The sequence below is a fragment of the Watersipora subatra genome, chromosome 4 (assembly GCF_963576615.1).
Source record: "Watersipora subatra chromosome 4, tzWatSuba1.1, whole genome shotgun sequence".
Classification (NCBI taxonomy): Eukaryota; Metazoa; Bryozoa; class Gymnolaemata; order Cheilostomatida; family Watersiporidae; genus Watersipora; species Watersipora subatra.
Genome location: NC_088711.1, coordinates 41,192,185 through 41,206,732, shown reverse-complemented (window position 1 = coordinate 41,206,732; position 14,548 = coordinate 41,192,185). Strand labels below are relative to the sequence as shown.

Genomic DNA, 14,548 nt, shown 5'->3' with positions numbered 1-14,548 from the left:
TATCTCAGTTAAAATATGCATAGCGCTCCGTGTTATGCAACATCACCAAAGCTTGCTCTCACGGCTTTTATTAACAAGTTTAGCAATATGGATAGAAGCTTACTCAAATTATTTATTGGCATTGTGCCAGACTAATGGAAAGTAGCAAGCAACTACATTAACTGCAACTGTTTATAAGCTGTTTGTGCTACCCATGCAACGCCAACCATTCACCTAGTATACATTTAAACAACCCTACGATCTGTGAAACATTTAGTTGGCTAAAAATTAGTTTGGTTTCCTGTCAGGACAATATGAAACCTTACTTCTTGCTTGACTAGGCTCATTGTAATGAACATTCAAATTAAGTAAATCAAGGCTGGTTTCTGTCCATGATGGCCGCTGTGTCACTATCGGTGTCTGCCTACACGAAAACTCATTGTTGTTTACTGTTAATCACAGGTCTTTTGGGCATTCTCCATTTTCCTGGAGTCAGTTGCCGTACTACCACAGCTGTTTATGATCAGTAAGACTGGCGAAGCTGAGATCATCACGAGTCACTATCTATTCGCCCTTGGTTCCTAAAGAGGTCTCTACATTATTAACTGGATCTACAGATATTATTACGAGAGGTCCTTTGACGTTATCGCTATCGTGGCTGGAGTCGTGCAGACGGCACTGTACTGTGACTTTTTCTGTCTTTTTCCTCCTTCATTTATGGCAAGATTAATTAAATTCAATTGTTCAAATATATTATCTAAAATGTATTATCTAGAATATGTTTGAAATATATAAGGTCATAATTCACAGACTAATCAACTCCTATGTCAGCTATCTCAAGGAGAAATGAATTCTTCCTACCTATCTTTACTTGTGAGTTGGTTGTCTATTTCATTCCAATCCTTATTTTGTAGGTAAAAGTATTCACACTCCTGCACAGCTGCTTATCGGCAGGCAATAACGACGAGTGCAAAGGTCAAGGACCAGCAACTAACTCTGCATCTCCAACAGCTCAACAATCTGGTACGGGTAACACATCGCTTAGCCTTCCTACCTACACTGATGACCTTAATGAGCTGTTGCGGGCACCTCCTCAGCAGTCAGCTTATGATCGAGGGCTAAGTCAAGTTAAACCCAATTATCAAAAACTGAACATGGTTGACCAGGTGGATAGTAGGCTGGCAGCTATCCACAAGTCACTGGTGAGTGCTATTAGTATTTCTCTTGCACTCTATATACTCTATATTTCTGGCATGCATGTCAGAAGGCTGGCTATTCAATGTACTTGACATTAATATTGTGAAAGAACTACACACTGATGAACTTTTAGTCCTTGTGTATGCTTTTCCCTTGCCTAAATCTAAGCTAAAATATCATCTGATGTGAGCTAATTTGTATCGAGAGCATGTTGTTATTCTTGTAGCATGAAGAAAAGCTAGGCGTGGACCCTTGGTGACTCGATGTACCTGCAAGGACCACAATCAACTTTGTGTTTTCATAAATTGTATTTTTGATAGAATCTGTTAGCGCTAATTTTAATTGTTATCATGTTTTCAAACATCTGATATTAAAAGATCTTTTATAAGTGGAGCGCGTAGATTCTTCATGTTCTCCATTATTAATTTTTTCCCTTGCTCAAAAAATTTACACCTTTTTTAATTCTTTTTGCATGAACCGTGGTTTCAACTGTCTAACAGTTCCTCTGATACTTGACTCTCTTAGTGTTGGTGATATTCTTTGAAACATATTTGTAAATATGATACATGAAACATTTATATAAACTTAGAAGATATGATTTAATATACAGAAAATGAAGAAGACTTAATAAATGAAGCTTGCTTATGGTTATTTTTTAAATAAGCTAAAAATATACAACGTTTGCAACTTCAGCTATGCATATAAATAAATATTCAATACAACAAATCAGAGAAATACTTAAATTATTAATAAAAATAATCCACCAACAAACATGACGATGTTCAGCTAATTCGTTGTGTCATGAGGTTTGTATTGTCATTAAGAAGTGCCTCGACTCTGTCTCGCTACAATGACGAAACATAACAGGAGTTAGAAAAACTGTAAAATGAATAATACTTGGAGGGTTACAACAGAATGTAAAAATGTTAGAAAACGCATCTACAGGTAAGTGTTAAATAATATAAGCAAAATGTGGGTTGTTGTTGCGGAGTTAATCTCATAGAAAAATCTTAAGAATGTACCATACCTGAAGGGATTGTGCAACCCTATAGGGTATTGATGGATCCTTGAAAAATTGAGTTGATATGACTGACACCAACCACATTAAACTGAATTTATTATTTGTATACATGTATAAGGTTAGTTAATCGCCATAACCTAGCATTTGCTTGGAGTTATGCTTTCATGCATATATGCAAAATGTGGTGAAGCAACTCTAAATTAGTGAAATGGTTGAAAAACTAAGAACATCTGAAAAAATTTACCTAACTGCTAATTCTCATCATCCTCCAAGTCATAGTGCGGCAATTTTATTGGCAAGAGCAAATTGAATGAGCGATTAAATAATACCTATGTTATATGTCGCTGTGTTTGTTTGCCATGAAGTAGAGACAATGAAACTTTACACTTATTTCTAAAGAATCAACCTATTTGAGCTCAAGTAGTTGCATAGACACCCTAGTCTAGTAAACTACTTAGGCTATTTTAATTGACTGTTAGATACGTATAATAAAACTAAAAACAGGCCAACTAATAGCACCAAACACTATTTATGTTGCACATATCAAACACAACAAACAATACATGTATTTGTTTTGAGTAAGAAGCATACTGTACTAATACTGCTCATGTGATAAGAAGTCCAGCAAAAGAACATTATGTCTACTGCAAACCAATTCCATCGTCGGGATCGCTTGATAAATTAAACATCCCCAATGGTTAAACTAAATTAGAGGTCAAGAGAGAGACTACTTTAATAAGGTTTATAATGTGATATAGCTGAAAATTAACTTACGGACAACTTTTCTAGGGTGTCACCATGTTCTGTAAGGTCAGACTTTGCTGGCACCAGTGCCTGTAACCGGACTGCCTTCAGCGCAGATGGCTGACAAGATATGAGATGGTTGATCTCCTGACCTCTATTAGCATGGTATCTCAAACGCATTATTCGTATCCTATTACGGGCTTCGGCGGCTCTGCATCAATTAAAGTTCAAATACTCAAGCCAATAACTACAGCTAATTTTTATGTTTTTGAGAATAAACTATTTTTTAAAATTCAGCAAAATCTGTTACGCTAATAAAACTTTTAGACCAAATTGAGTTAGGTATCCATGATTTTGGTACCAAGGAACAAAAACATTGGAAATCTGACATTTATCTAAAAAGTTACACAAGAGTCGAGACAATTTTGCACTGATCATTGGCTGATGAGTCATCCTTAATTTACCTTTGAAAAAACAACAAGGAGAACTACAACAGAAAATTTAAAAGAAATCTTTGGCAATCGTTACAATTCTAAAAATAATAATATTTACAAACTAACTTGAGTTGACCAATCAGCTGTGCGTGTTGACGTTTCTCAACGAGTTCTTCCATAGTTGGAGGAGCATTCTTTCTGTAACCATAACAACAAACTAACAATCAACAGTTGTATGATGATACGAAGATTGATGAAAGTAAAGATAGCTCCTAAACCAAAATGTTAAAAATGTTACTCCCTTACAATGCTCGTGCCTTTTTCTCTTCTACCAGCCTTTTTTTAGTAGCTTCCTGTATCTCAGCCACTTGCTTGCTAGGTTCTTCATACTATAAATATTACAAACAAACTACATGGACCTTGATTAGCAACACAAAAAACAGCTGTCAAAGGTCGGTTTTGTTAATATGGCTATAGCAGTCAGGGGTGTCAAGTACCTCACACTAGGTACCTCACCTACATGTACTTTGGAAGTGTGGCAATATTGCTTGACATAGAGATCTTTGAGATCTACTAACAAACTAAAGAATCTGTTGGAACAGACCAGTTTGGGCAGAAACAAATGCGCTATGACTGGTAAAAGTGTCAAAGGTATGCTTGAGTAATGAATTAAACTTAAGTATAACTCTTACCGCTGTGTAGCGACTACGTGACACTGAGTTCATCTTATGCAGTTTTTGTTCAGGAATCTTTTTCCAGTTTTGAGCCCTGAACTTGCCATCATTGTCGTCCGGCTGAAGTTTAGATAAAAACATTGCGATTAAGTGTTTTGCTGTTTTTAGTTATCAACTTTATAAGGATTTGCTGCCTTGGATAGGTTGCTTCAAGAGACAAGATGGTACTGACCAATAGTCAAACATAAAACTGCAAGTAACAGAAAGCTCACAATTTTAAAAAGTTTTATATAAAAGTTTTTGTCTACCAGCCACAAATGCATCAACCACCAAATCATAGCTATCACCAATACTACAATTATGATCTTTCAGCAGTGAAAATAATAAAAACAGTTTCACAACAGAGCACAAATAATTTACTAGAATTAGAGTAAAACAAAATAATAATACCATAAATATTTTAAATTGCTCTGATCTTAGTTAGCAGAAGATCTCAAAACCGGTGTGTGCTTGCTAAATTTAATATTAATAAATTGTAGGGCTGCATTAGAAGCTCGCAAAAAATTTGCAGCCTTTTACAAATTTCTACTGTGCACAAAAAATTTACTTTTATTGCAACATATGCACTCCTACTGCAAAGTGCCCACTGCAGTCTACTGCACATTTACTTTCATGACACATTACCAGAAACCCAGCAATTCATGCATACTGCGAATGAGCCTTCTAAAAACTATTTTACTAGATTGTGGTTAGCAACAAAATATTTTACTAAAAACTACTTTAGTTTAAAAGATGTTTAAACTATATACCTGCAGCAAAATGTACAAAAGTTGGCTACATAAGGATATATATGCACTCATGGTCAAATATCACTCTTCAATTTGTTTCTAAGCATCCACTAACCATATACATCACGTAGTAAACTGATATTTAAGTAAAAAAAGCCATATGCCACTTGTACTAAGAAATTCAACTTGAAATGTTAATTACATTGTTGAATGGTGACAGACCAGAGCAAACGCTTTGTACTTAATATGATGACAAATTAAATCTGATGTTATATAAAAGTATTCTGTCAACATGCTCATTCTAGTGAATCACTTTTATTATTCATCATTTTTTAATACTCTATATTAGTTATCTATTAAATAAGACTGGTAGTCAACTGCAAATTTTTTGTACTTTTAGCATCACAACACAAGTTTACAGAAGTTCATATAGAAACAAATACATTATTGCATGCTTTAATAAATATATTGAATATCATCTAGTTGAACACCACCAGCTGAACCTTAAAACGCATAAAAACATTGTTTTAAACACAAAAGTTTTTTAAACTCTTGTGTGAACGACATTTCTAATGTTATTATTGATGCAACTTACCATGTTTATACACTTGTAATCCAAATGTCTCTTTTCGTCTTTCTATATCTACAAACACGAGCGAAACGAGGGGTTTAAACAAGTAATTTTTAAAGCCTTACAACAATTAGCAAAATACTATTGCTTCAAAACATTGTTGCTTTAAAACAATTTCTAACAAATCAACACAGACTCACGTTTATCTCACAAAACCGAAGAAATCTCATGGTTCCAGCACACTACATTAAAAAGTTTTTCAGCGAGCAACATCAATAGCAATTGTTGTAAATCCTGTCGCTTTGTTAGACTCACCTAAATAAAATGTTGTAATACGTATTTCAGCTTTAAAGGGTATTTTATTAAAATTAAGGAACCAGATGGCGAAATAGGTTCAGTATTAAAACTAATAAGTAGAATCGGACACATACGTTCTTGACCTTTTCGTGGTTGCCCAGATACGAGAACTATTGTGTAAACACTCTCCATATTAGTAGTTGCCTTTTCATTGCTGAAGTCTGAAAGAGTACATAACTTCTTATGAGATACCCTAGTTGACACAAAGCGCCAACTCATCTTGATGCTATGAGTAACAATTAGTAGCAACGAAGCGCGACATTATTTATCTATTTTCGAATTAATAACTGTTATCGCAAGCAAGTGATCTTTAAATGAAAATATGCTAATGATTTCCCTTTAAATGAGGGTGACATGACACTGACAGTGCCGACAGTAATGGCATGCTTCTGTGGCATGGTAGTGTTTTCATGTTCTAGTAGAACATGTACAGACCTGCCAACCCAAGAGTGGGGCAATGCGTGAGATTTGGTTTTAGGGCAATTGATGTATCAATGATAGTATATAAAAAATTGTGGAAATTGGGGCAAAAATCTCACGCATTTTCATTTTTCCTTTGGGGTGATTGCGTGAGTCTCACGCCCAATGCGTGAGAGTTGGCAGGTATGTACATGTACACACCACCAGGACTATATTTTTTTATAAGCTACCTTGGGTGGTTCTAACACTTATCAAGGGCTTCTTCTGGAACTGTCAGATTAACCCGAAGGAATGCATTTTGTAACCCGTCCAGTCTGACAGAGCCAGGTAGCCCTTTTACTTGCCCATGTGCGAAGGACAGAGATGGATCTTTAATGTGCCCACATTGTCAGTGTAGTACCCGGGGCCTCCAAGTTATGGTCTAGATCCACAAGACTCAGCAATTTAGGGTTGAAAGCTTGCTGAGAGCTTTTTGTCACATTAAGCAGGGCTCGAACCACCAACTCCATAGTTGATAGTCAAAGACAATACCACTAGGCCACCCTGACACCCTAAATTGGTGAGTGTCAGGGTGATACTGACAACGATACAAAGATATAGCTACACTAAGGAAACGTTTGATTGCTCATTGACATAGTAATGAGCCATCTAATGAAAACGTACTTAATAGTGAGTTAGTTACAAAAAGAAACTCATCCTTTTTCAAAGAATTGAATCGGTTGTATTTGTTCTCCCCAAAATATTTATAGTAAACAGCACATAAAAATAGCATCTGACATTTGTAAAGAAGTATATCCTAACAATAAAGAAACAAAAAAGCATGTAATCTCATCTCTTATAGCATCAAAAAGCACCAATAAAGCAAAAATCTTAGTGTGGTTTAACACTAGCACTTAAAGATTGACTAGACAACAGCTAGCTAACTAGTTCATTGACAACATGGGACAGTTAATGAATACACCAGTCAGGTAACCAATAGAAATTTACTGCAGTCCTATTAACTTCTCAATAGGTTCATGCTGCCAGTCAGTGGCATCAATTTCATTGAGCAGGCCTCTTAGTTTATCCAGACGGCTCATATGCATGTCTACAAGGAGAACATTGGTATCAATAATAAGAAACATTTATTATACTGAAATAACGAAATGGTTGCAAATAAAAACTAGACACACTGACCACAAGTTTAAACCCATCAACGACTGTAAAAATTGCTTTGATTAGCATTTCAGTGAAGGACAGATGTACAAAATAATTGCTCAAAGGCTTTTTTTTATGTTCAAGAGAATTACAAACAAGAAATTAGATATAAATTTAAATTGTTTTTGTGTTGTCTATCTACTAAGATTCACCATCAGGAACAAATTACACAATTTTGTATTATTGTAGCATTAGTGTTACTTTAACAATTTGCATTGCTAGAACTGTTGGTAGGGTTTGACTTTACAGATGCTTGACTTTATTTCGGCATTAATATAGACACATCGTGAAGTCTTTTGCCTCCTCTATTCTAGCATGTAGTATGTAAGATAAAACATTAGTGAAAAAGTTATATATGTTTATAAGAGACTGGTATAAATTCAGAATTGACTCTAATACTGCTGCACTCGAGCACTGCTGTACAAGTTGATTGCGAGTTCTGGCGGCAAGGGTAACGATATAAAAAATACTACTTGATATTTACTCTCATTGGTCCCAGCGGTTATGGTCCCATATTCCGAGCCAATCACGACACGAGAGAAAGCCGCCAGAAATGAACTCCAGAGTGATACAACAACAGCACTCCGATGCATTCCTGGTGGTCAAGGTTTTATTGTTTTAATGATGGCACTATCAGCATAGTAAGGAAAGGTCTAATTATTACAAGCATGTGAATAAACTATAAGGAAAAAATGACCAAGAATGAAAGTAAGGCTGTAGAAGGCCTAGCTAAAATATGTATGTGCATATATATTTTAGAGCATATGTAAAATTAAACGAGATGAAAGTTCAAGTCAAGTTAAAAACAATTTTATTACTAGTAGTTTCGTATTGCAAAGTAATAATCATATGATGATTGAAGCTAAGTTTTAAGCTTTTATGAAACTCAATTCAATTTTATTGTCCTATTTTTTAGTATGTTTCCGGTTAAGTACTTTTTGCCTTGTGTTCACTACAACTTTTAGAAAATCTTTTAAAAACTTTTTTCAAACTGATTCGAGAAGATGGACCGAGCGGTGCTGTTCTCGAAAGCGGCCTCTCGCATACTAGGCCATATAGTGTATGGCCATCAAAAACCGGCTCCGTACGCTAGCAAATCATAGATTACTCAATAACTCAAGGACGAAACTTGCTAGAAAGTCAGCTTGTATCTCGAGTTTCTTGCATGTTGGGGCACTCATCTCTAGAGGATCTCTATATACGTATATTTACATATGTTTATATATATATAATCTAGATATATATATAACCTAGATTATATATACATATACATATACTATATATATATACATACAGTATATAATATAGAGTAGATGTAATGTAGAGCGCAGAGTATATATATATACTAGCAAAATGCACTGCCTGGGTAATAAAGAAGGTCTTTGGACAGAAAATTTATCTTTATTTAACATATGTAACATTTGCCATTCTAACTTTCAAACTACATATCATGAGAAAGGTGTTTTGTGCAGTTCAAATAAATTAAGAGAAAAATGAAACAACTGTAAAGGTGTTTAAATGTGATAATTTGTGAAATAAGCAAGTAATGGCTAAATAGTCTGTTTTGCTACAACGAAAAATGATTTGATACTGATACAATTATTACGAGCTGAGAAAACAAAATAAAAATCATGCATATGTTGAATTAATAATAACAATGAATATATAGAAGTGTGTGTATAAATAAAGGTCACTGTTCCAGCAGAAGCTATTCATCAAAACTTTGAATACGATGATACTGGTACCTCTCGATTATGATACCTCTTGATACTGGTACAAACGTAAAAATGACATATCGGACTGTTTTTGTCTGATACTGTGTCTGACCGAACGGAGAGAATGTAGATGCGATTTCTACTCGAGATAACATAACAGTCCACGTGTAAAAGTTAAAACTTACTAGTTTTTAGCAATAACCATAAGGAGACACCGAAAATTGAAGCTGGTAACGAGAAGTTTGAAAATGAAATAGCACATTTGAAAATTACAAATTAACAAAATTGGTAAGTTTTAAAATAGCTTAAAAAATTTTAAAAAGAAAAACAAACGCAAAAGATAATATTAATAATAAAAAGTACATCCCTATTTAGCTTGTGACCTGCAATCGCACTACGGGTACCGTAGATAAGGTCGTTGAGAATGATAAAAATGTCTTAGCCTTTTGGTTAGGTGCGCGCGTTTGCAAACTTGCGAGTTCTAATCCAGTGCCATGCAGATTTTCCATTGCTACATTTTAATATCTATAACTGGACACAGCGATGACAGATGAAAAGAGTAACAAACACTGAGATTTATATAAAGAGAAGATCAATATATATATATATATATATTATATATACATATATATTATATATACATACATATATAATGCTCTTTATATATCAATTAGCTGTACATAGCTTCTAGAATCTCATAGTAATGTTTTTCTCACATATTCCTGCAAATCCCTGTTCAATAACTTGTTTTCTTAAGATTTCAAAGTTTGCCATGTAACCAGCCATTTCACTTAAAGATAACCAACCAGAATAAAAATTCTGTGACTCAAACACAATTTCCCCCAATACTTCCTATTAAGGAAGCACTTACCAAGGATTTGCATCTTTTGAACATCTTCGACTCCGACTTCAAAACTTAGTTCACCGTGAGGTTCTGAAGATACTTCCGTTGAAGTGCCTGAAATTATAACAATAAATAAATAAAAGTTTTTGGAATACGAAATATTGAAAAATCTTAAAAGTACGTACGTGTACGCCATTCTACAATGTTTATTTACTAAAATAACACACATTTAAGGATTTTTGCCAAGCTTTAAATTTTCTTGCGCTTTCAATATTGAACGTCACTAACAACTGAAAATAGCGGATATGTAAAATGCATTTGTTGATTGAATGCTGAATAATGGCCATGAGTTGATCCCTTAGTAAAACCCTCTGATTAAATGAATTATTATAGCGGTGAGTTGATCCCTTAGTAAAATCCTCTGATGAAATGCATCATTATGGGGCAGTGAGTTGATCCCTTAGTAAAATCCTCTGATGAAATGCATTATTATGGGGCAGTGAGTTGATCCCTTAGTAAAATCTTCTGATGAAATGCATGGTTATGGGGCAGTGAGTTGATCCTTTAATAAAACCCTCTGATGAAATGAATTGTTACGCTTGCTTTAAAACTGATGCACAAAATAAAAACTTTTATTTCACTACCTCAGTGATACAAAATTCTTTTGTACAAAAAGTCAGGTGAGAGAGATCTCTGTACTACAGACAATTCAATAGTAACTCGTTGTTGCATAGAGAGAAGTTATCATGAATGCATCATAGTTGATACAATTTATTATGTTTATCACTTTTTCATCCGGCCCATATTAATCTACCGCTGCAAAAGCAGTTACAAGCTAGAAAGGTAACTAACACAATTAGCGCCATTCAGCAATGTTATAATAGGATTGTCTATGTGAGAGTTTCTATCATGTGATAAACAATGGCTTAATGAAGTTGACTCTACCAATAAAAATGTCAAAGTAATATGCTGAAAAACTTTTGAAATAATGTGCAAAAAGAAAAGACAATTGTTACAATCAAGGTATTATTGAGCAACACATTTCAACATGGCAGTCATAAGATCTTCAAAAAGTCTTGTGAATCAATACTTTGTTTACTTACTAGAGAGGAAACAAGATTGCTATAACATATACCATATATAACGTATACCATTTTGAGAATTACTTATTGAGAAATTCAACTTCAGCTTTGTTACAACAAAAAACCATAGCCTTAATGGCCTTGCGACAGATTACACAGCCACAACATGATTTTAACATATACTCTTGTTATGACCTCTGAACTGTGGTAAACCTAGAAATCGAGAAATGTGTTCTAGCGAACAAACTCTAAAAAATGAGTGACGGTCATGTAAAGGGTCATGGGGGAGCGACTCTGCAAAAGAGGCCAGACTGAATGGCAGGTATCATGCTGCTGCGATTTCGTTGGCGAGGTAAGATATCCAATGTAGAGAGGCGGGCAGATGAAAACGCAAGGATGCTGCGTTGCTATATATATATATAGCAGCTGCTATATATATATATATATAAGAACTTTTGGAACTGAAGTTGATGAAGGGTTGACAAAAGGTGAAAGACGCTATTTATCAAGACTAAAAGAAACTTTTATGCAATTGATAGTCTTTATCGAATTTATCCATACTGTTCGCATGTTAGTAAAATTTAATTGTGTTCATAGTTGCATGTAGATATAGTATAAATAGCTGTTCCAATTAGTTACTAGGTGCTAAAATTCTTTTATGTAATATTTCTTCGTTTTGTACATACTTTTTTCTTGTGAGGAGATTTGGTGTTTATTACTTTTCATCCTCCGGGTATGTCTTTCTATTACTTGAGAATACTGTTCCCTACATATTATATGTGATTTTTCACCGGCTTTTTGTGAATGCTTAGTTTATTGCACAATAATGGGTGGTTTTATCACAATAACTTTTCATCATTGCGTATCTAGAAATTTTGCAAAGTTAGTAGACAACAAGGTAATGTGATTGATCATGCCAAACAATCACTGTTAAGCTCTAGCCTGCCCACATTTGCAGCATAAATACTGCCGCAATTGTTAGGCAAGTCATTAAACGCATTTTGTTCCTGAGGAAACACGGATATATTACTTCAATAAAATTGTTTATACTTTGTCGATGTTATGTTATCGCTTTCTGATCGTCAGTTAAATAACTGACACCAAGCTCTCTCCTGTTGAGCCTGGCAGGGTATATTGTAGATAGCATTGGGCTCAGCGCATTCTGTTGGTTTCAGCAGAGTACAATGAGTTGGTTTCAGCTCCCTCCTGTTGGTTACATCAGGTTGTATTGTAGGAAGTGTTGAATTCAGCGCACACTGTTGATTTTGGCAGAACACGAGTGAGTTGGTTTCAGCTTCCTCCTGTTGGGTACAGTAGGTGGTCTTGTAGGAAGCGTTGGGCTCAGCGCACTCTGTTGGTTTCAGCAGAGCCCTAGTGAATCAGTCTCAAGAACGTATAATAGACATGCCAAAAGTGAGAGTTGTCTCCATCCCACCAATGATATACCGCCCCCCATGGGGGGGGGCTGTATATCATTGATCCCACTCTGAGTAATTTCGGTTCACAACACTCTTCATTGTCTCTTGGCTCTTGCACTTATGAAGTTATTATAGTCAAACTACTGTTAGGGGCTGTAGGTGTTGTGGCAGAATTTTATGTGATATTTCAATTTGCTTGCTAGCGCAGAGAAAAAACTAATTCAACAAAAAAGTATTATATTGCTTTGCAGAACTGTATGTCACCATTACGCAGGGGCAAAAACTAAAAACACTGCTACGGTGGCATTTGTGCGCCCTTGCAGCTGGAAGAACATAACTTTGCCTGTTGAAGTGGATTGACCTTGACCAGGAAGGACTTCGCGATAGCTCGTTCGCAACTTGCGGGACGGCTATTTTTGATAGGTTATTCAGCAAACAAATTGTTTAGCGTTACATATTCCTACAATCACAAAAGACTCTATTTGAAGTAAATGTCCAACTACACGGATGAATATAGCCACTCAAGTACACCAAGTCATTGTCGTAGTTCATTTATGAATTTACTTGATACTGAAAATGCAAACTCAGTAGATCAGTAGATATATTTCAATTGTACCTTGTGTGACGTCTGTTGCGTTAAACAACGCTTTCCGCAAACTGTCGAGTCTAGATCTTGTCGTCGAATGAGTTGCCATGAACGAAGTTACATCTATAAGCTAATTAGTGCTAAAAGAAACGCTGGTTGGTAGGATCAGCTATTTATTTACGCTGCGACGTTTTCGTCGTAGAGGCAGATGGTTTCTGAACACGAGTTTATGTTCTTGTTTAGAAACGCAGCTAGCATGACGATAGCTTACCAAACCAAAATAAGTTCGAAATATGTAAACTGAAAACAGCTTAAGCTCTCTTCATACCACTCTCAGTTTTAGGGCTTCAATTCAAAACAACGAGTCATTGATACGCGTTTTTATTACGATGATTTTGTAAAATATTTTTACCTTCTCCGGCAAAATGTCAACATAATCTTAGGGTTCAGGCCTTTTCGTTTTAAATGTAGAAACATTTGAGATTTGTTTACTGTTAACTTTTAATCTTGATGTTTATGTAACTTTCACGATAAAAAAGCGTATTACTCCACGTATTTAAACACTTTCTGACGCAACAAACTGGTATTGTAATGCTTGTAGTACGTCACGTACCGTGTGTAGCAGTCTTAATTGTGTCCTATATTAGAGAATTGGGTTTTTGTAGTGGTATTTGGCACTTAAAATAATAGGTCGGTATAACCAGGTATAATAGGTTGGTTATACCGACCTGGTTATATCATTGGGTATATCATTGGTTATACCAATGAGATACAGCCCCCAGGGGGCTGTATCTCATTGGTATAACCGTCAAAAATAGAAACAATATTGGCTAATAACGTACCTATGTCGGATTGAGCTATGTTGCAAATCTGATTATTTGTATACATCAAAGGTATGTGCATGTTACTACCACCTGACATGCTAGCTCAGTGCTGCAAACTTTCAGATAATATATAGGTCTACCTTTTAGCGCTATATTTAGCCGATGTTATTATCAAGTTGTAATAACAATTTTTGAATTTACTGTCAAATTATGTGTACATTTTTGTAAAGGTAATGCAGAATATACCTTAAGTAGATAGGTGCAAGGGAAGGTAACATTTTCTTAGAATAAAATGTCTTCATTCACGGTGTGGCCTTCTCATCATAGACTAGCTTTTAAAAACATGCAAGATTAGATTTTGACTGACATGGTTTGACATAGCAAAACATTCATGGGTGAATGTTGCAAGAATAATTTACAGAAATTAGTCCCAGTCATGCCCATTCTTAGGAGCACTTGCATTTATTCTAGGCAGTTTGGGCATTAGGCTTCATTGATATCCACACTATTATGTACATTTATTCAATATCCAAAAGCCAGTATTCTAGCATGAAATAAAACTTGTGTTGGAGTAGATGCCTTTGACGCATTAATAATCATTCAGGAAATATCAGGTATGAGTTAAACATATATTTGGTATGACATATGCAAGGATGCAAATTAGATCAAAACTCAGCTGTTATTGTATGATTTTTGT

The 14,548-nt window shown here is 35.1% G+C and overlaps 2 protein-coding genes across 3 annotated transcripts; both read right to left on the bottom strand.

The window, feature by feature from the left end:
* Positions 1-1,755: 1,755 nt before the first annotated feature.
* On the bottom strand, positions 1,756-5,807 carry LOC137394824 (protein LKAAEAR1-like). 2 transcript variants are annotated; one of them, XM_068081593.1, is made up of 7 exons: positions 5,724-5,807; positions 5,433-5,480; positions 4,068-4,169; positions 3,682-3,764; positions 3,502-3,573; positions 2,972-3,152; positions 1,756-2,021 (listed from the first exon to the last, which is right to left on the bottom strand). In XM_068081593.1, the coding sequence occupies exons 2-7, from the start codon at positions 5,433-5,435 to the stop codon at positions 1,959-1,961; spliced, it is 504 nt and encodes a 167-aa protein (XP_067937694.1). In that variant the 5' UTR covers positions 5,436-5,480; positions 5,724-5,807; the 3' UTR covers positions 1,756-1,958. The 2 variants fall into 2 exon arrangements, with proteins under 2 accessions (XP_067937694.1, XP_067937695.1); XM_068081594.1 differs by having other exon boundaries at positions 5,609-5,747.
* A 1,076-nt stretch (positions 5,808-6,883) lies between these two features.
* LOC137394880 (anaphase-promoting complex subunit 16-like) lies at positions 6,884-13,259 on the bottom strand. The gene is made up of 3 exons (XM_068081654.1): positions 13,058-13,259; positions 9,969-10,055; positions 6,884-7,272 (listed from the first exon to the last, which is right to left on the bottom strand). Exons 1-3 carry the CDS (start codon positions 13,134-13,136, stop codon positions 7,169-7,171), a joined length of 270 nt encoding a protein of 89 aa, XP_067937755.1. The 5' UTR covers positions 13,137-13,259; the 3' UTR covers positions 6,884-7,168.
* Positions 13,260-14,548: the final 1,289 nt, after the last annotated feature.

Coding starts and splice junctions, on each gene's coding strand:
- LOC137394880 (XM_068081654.1), bottom strand. CDS start 13,136: ATGGCAACTCATTCGACGACAAGATCTAGACTCGACAGTTTGCGGAAA. Junction 10,056..13,057: donor CGCAACAGACGTCACACAAG/GTACAATTGAAA, acceptor TTATAATTTCAG/GCACTTCAACGGAAGTATCT. Junction 7,273..9,968: donor TCAAAAGATGCAAATCCTTG/GTAAGTGCTTCC, acceptor TTCTCCTTGTAG/ACATGCATATGAGCCGTCTG.
- LOC137394824 (XM_068081593.1), bottom strand. Junction 3,153..3,501: donor CAGCTGATTGGTCAACTCAA/GTTAGTTTGTAA, acceptor TAATTGATGCAG/AGCCGCCGAAGCCCGTAATA. Junction 2,022..2,971: donor ACACCCTAGAAAAGTTGTCC/GTAAGTTAATTT, acceptor TCGTCATTGTAG/CGAGACAGAGTCGAGGCACT.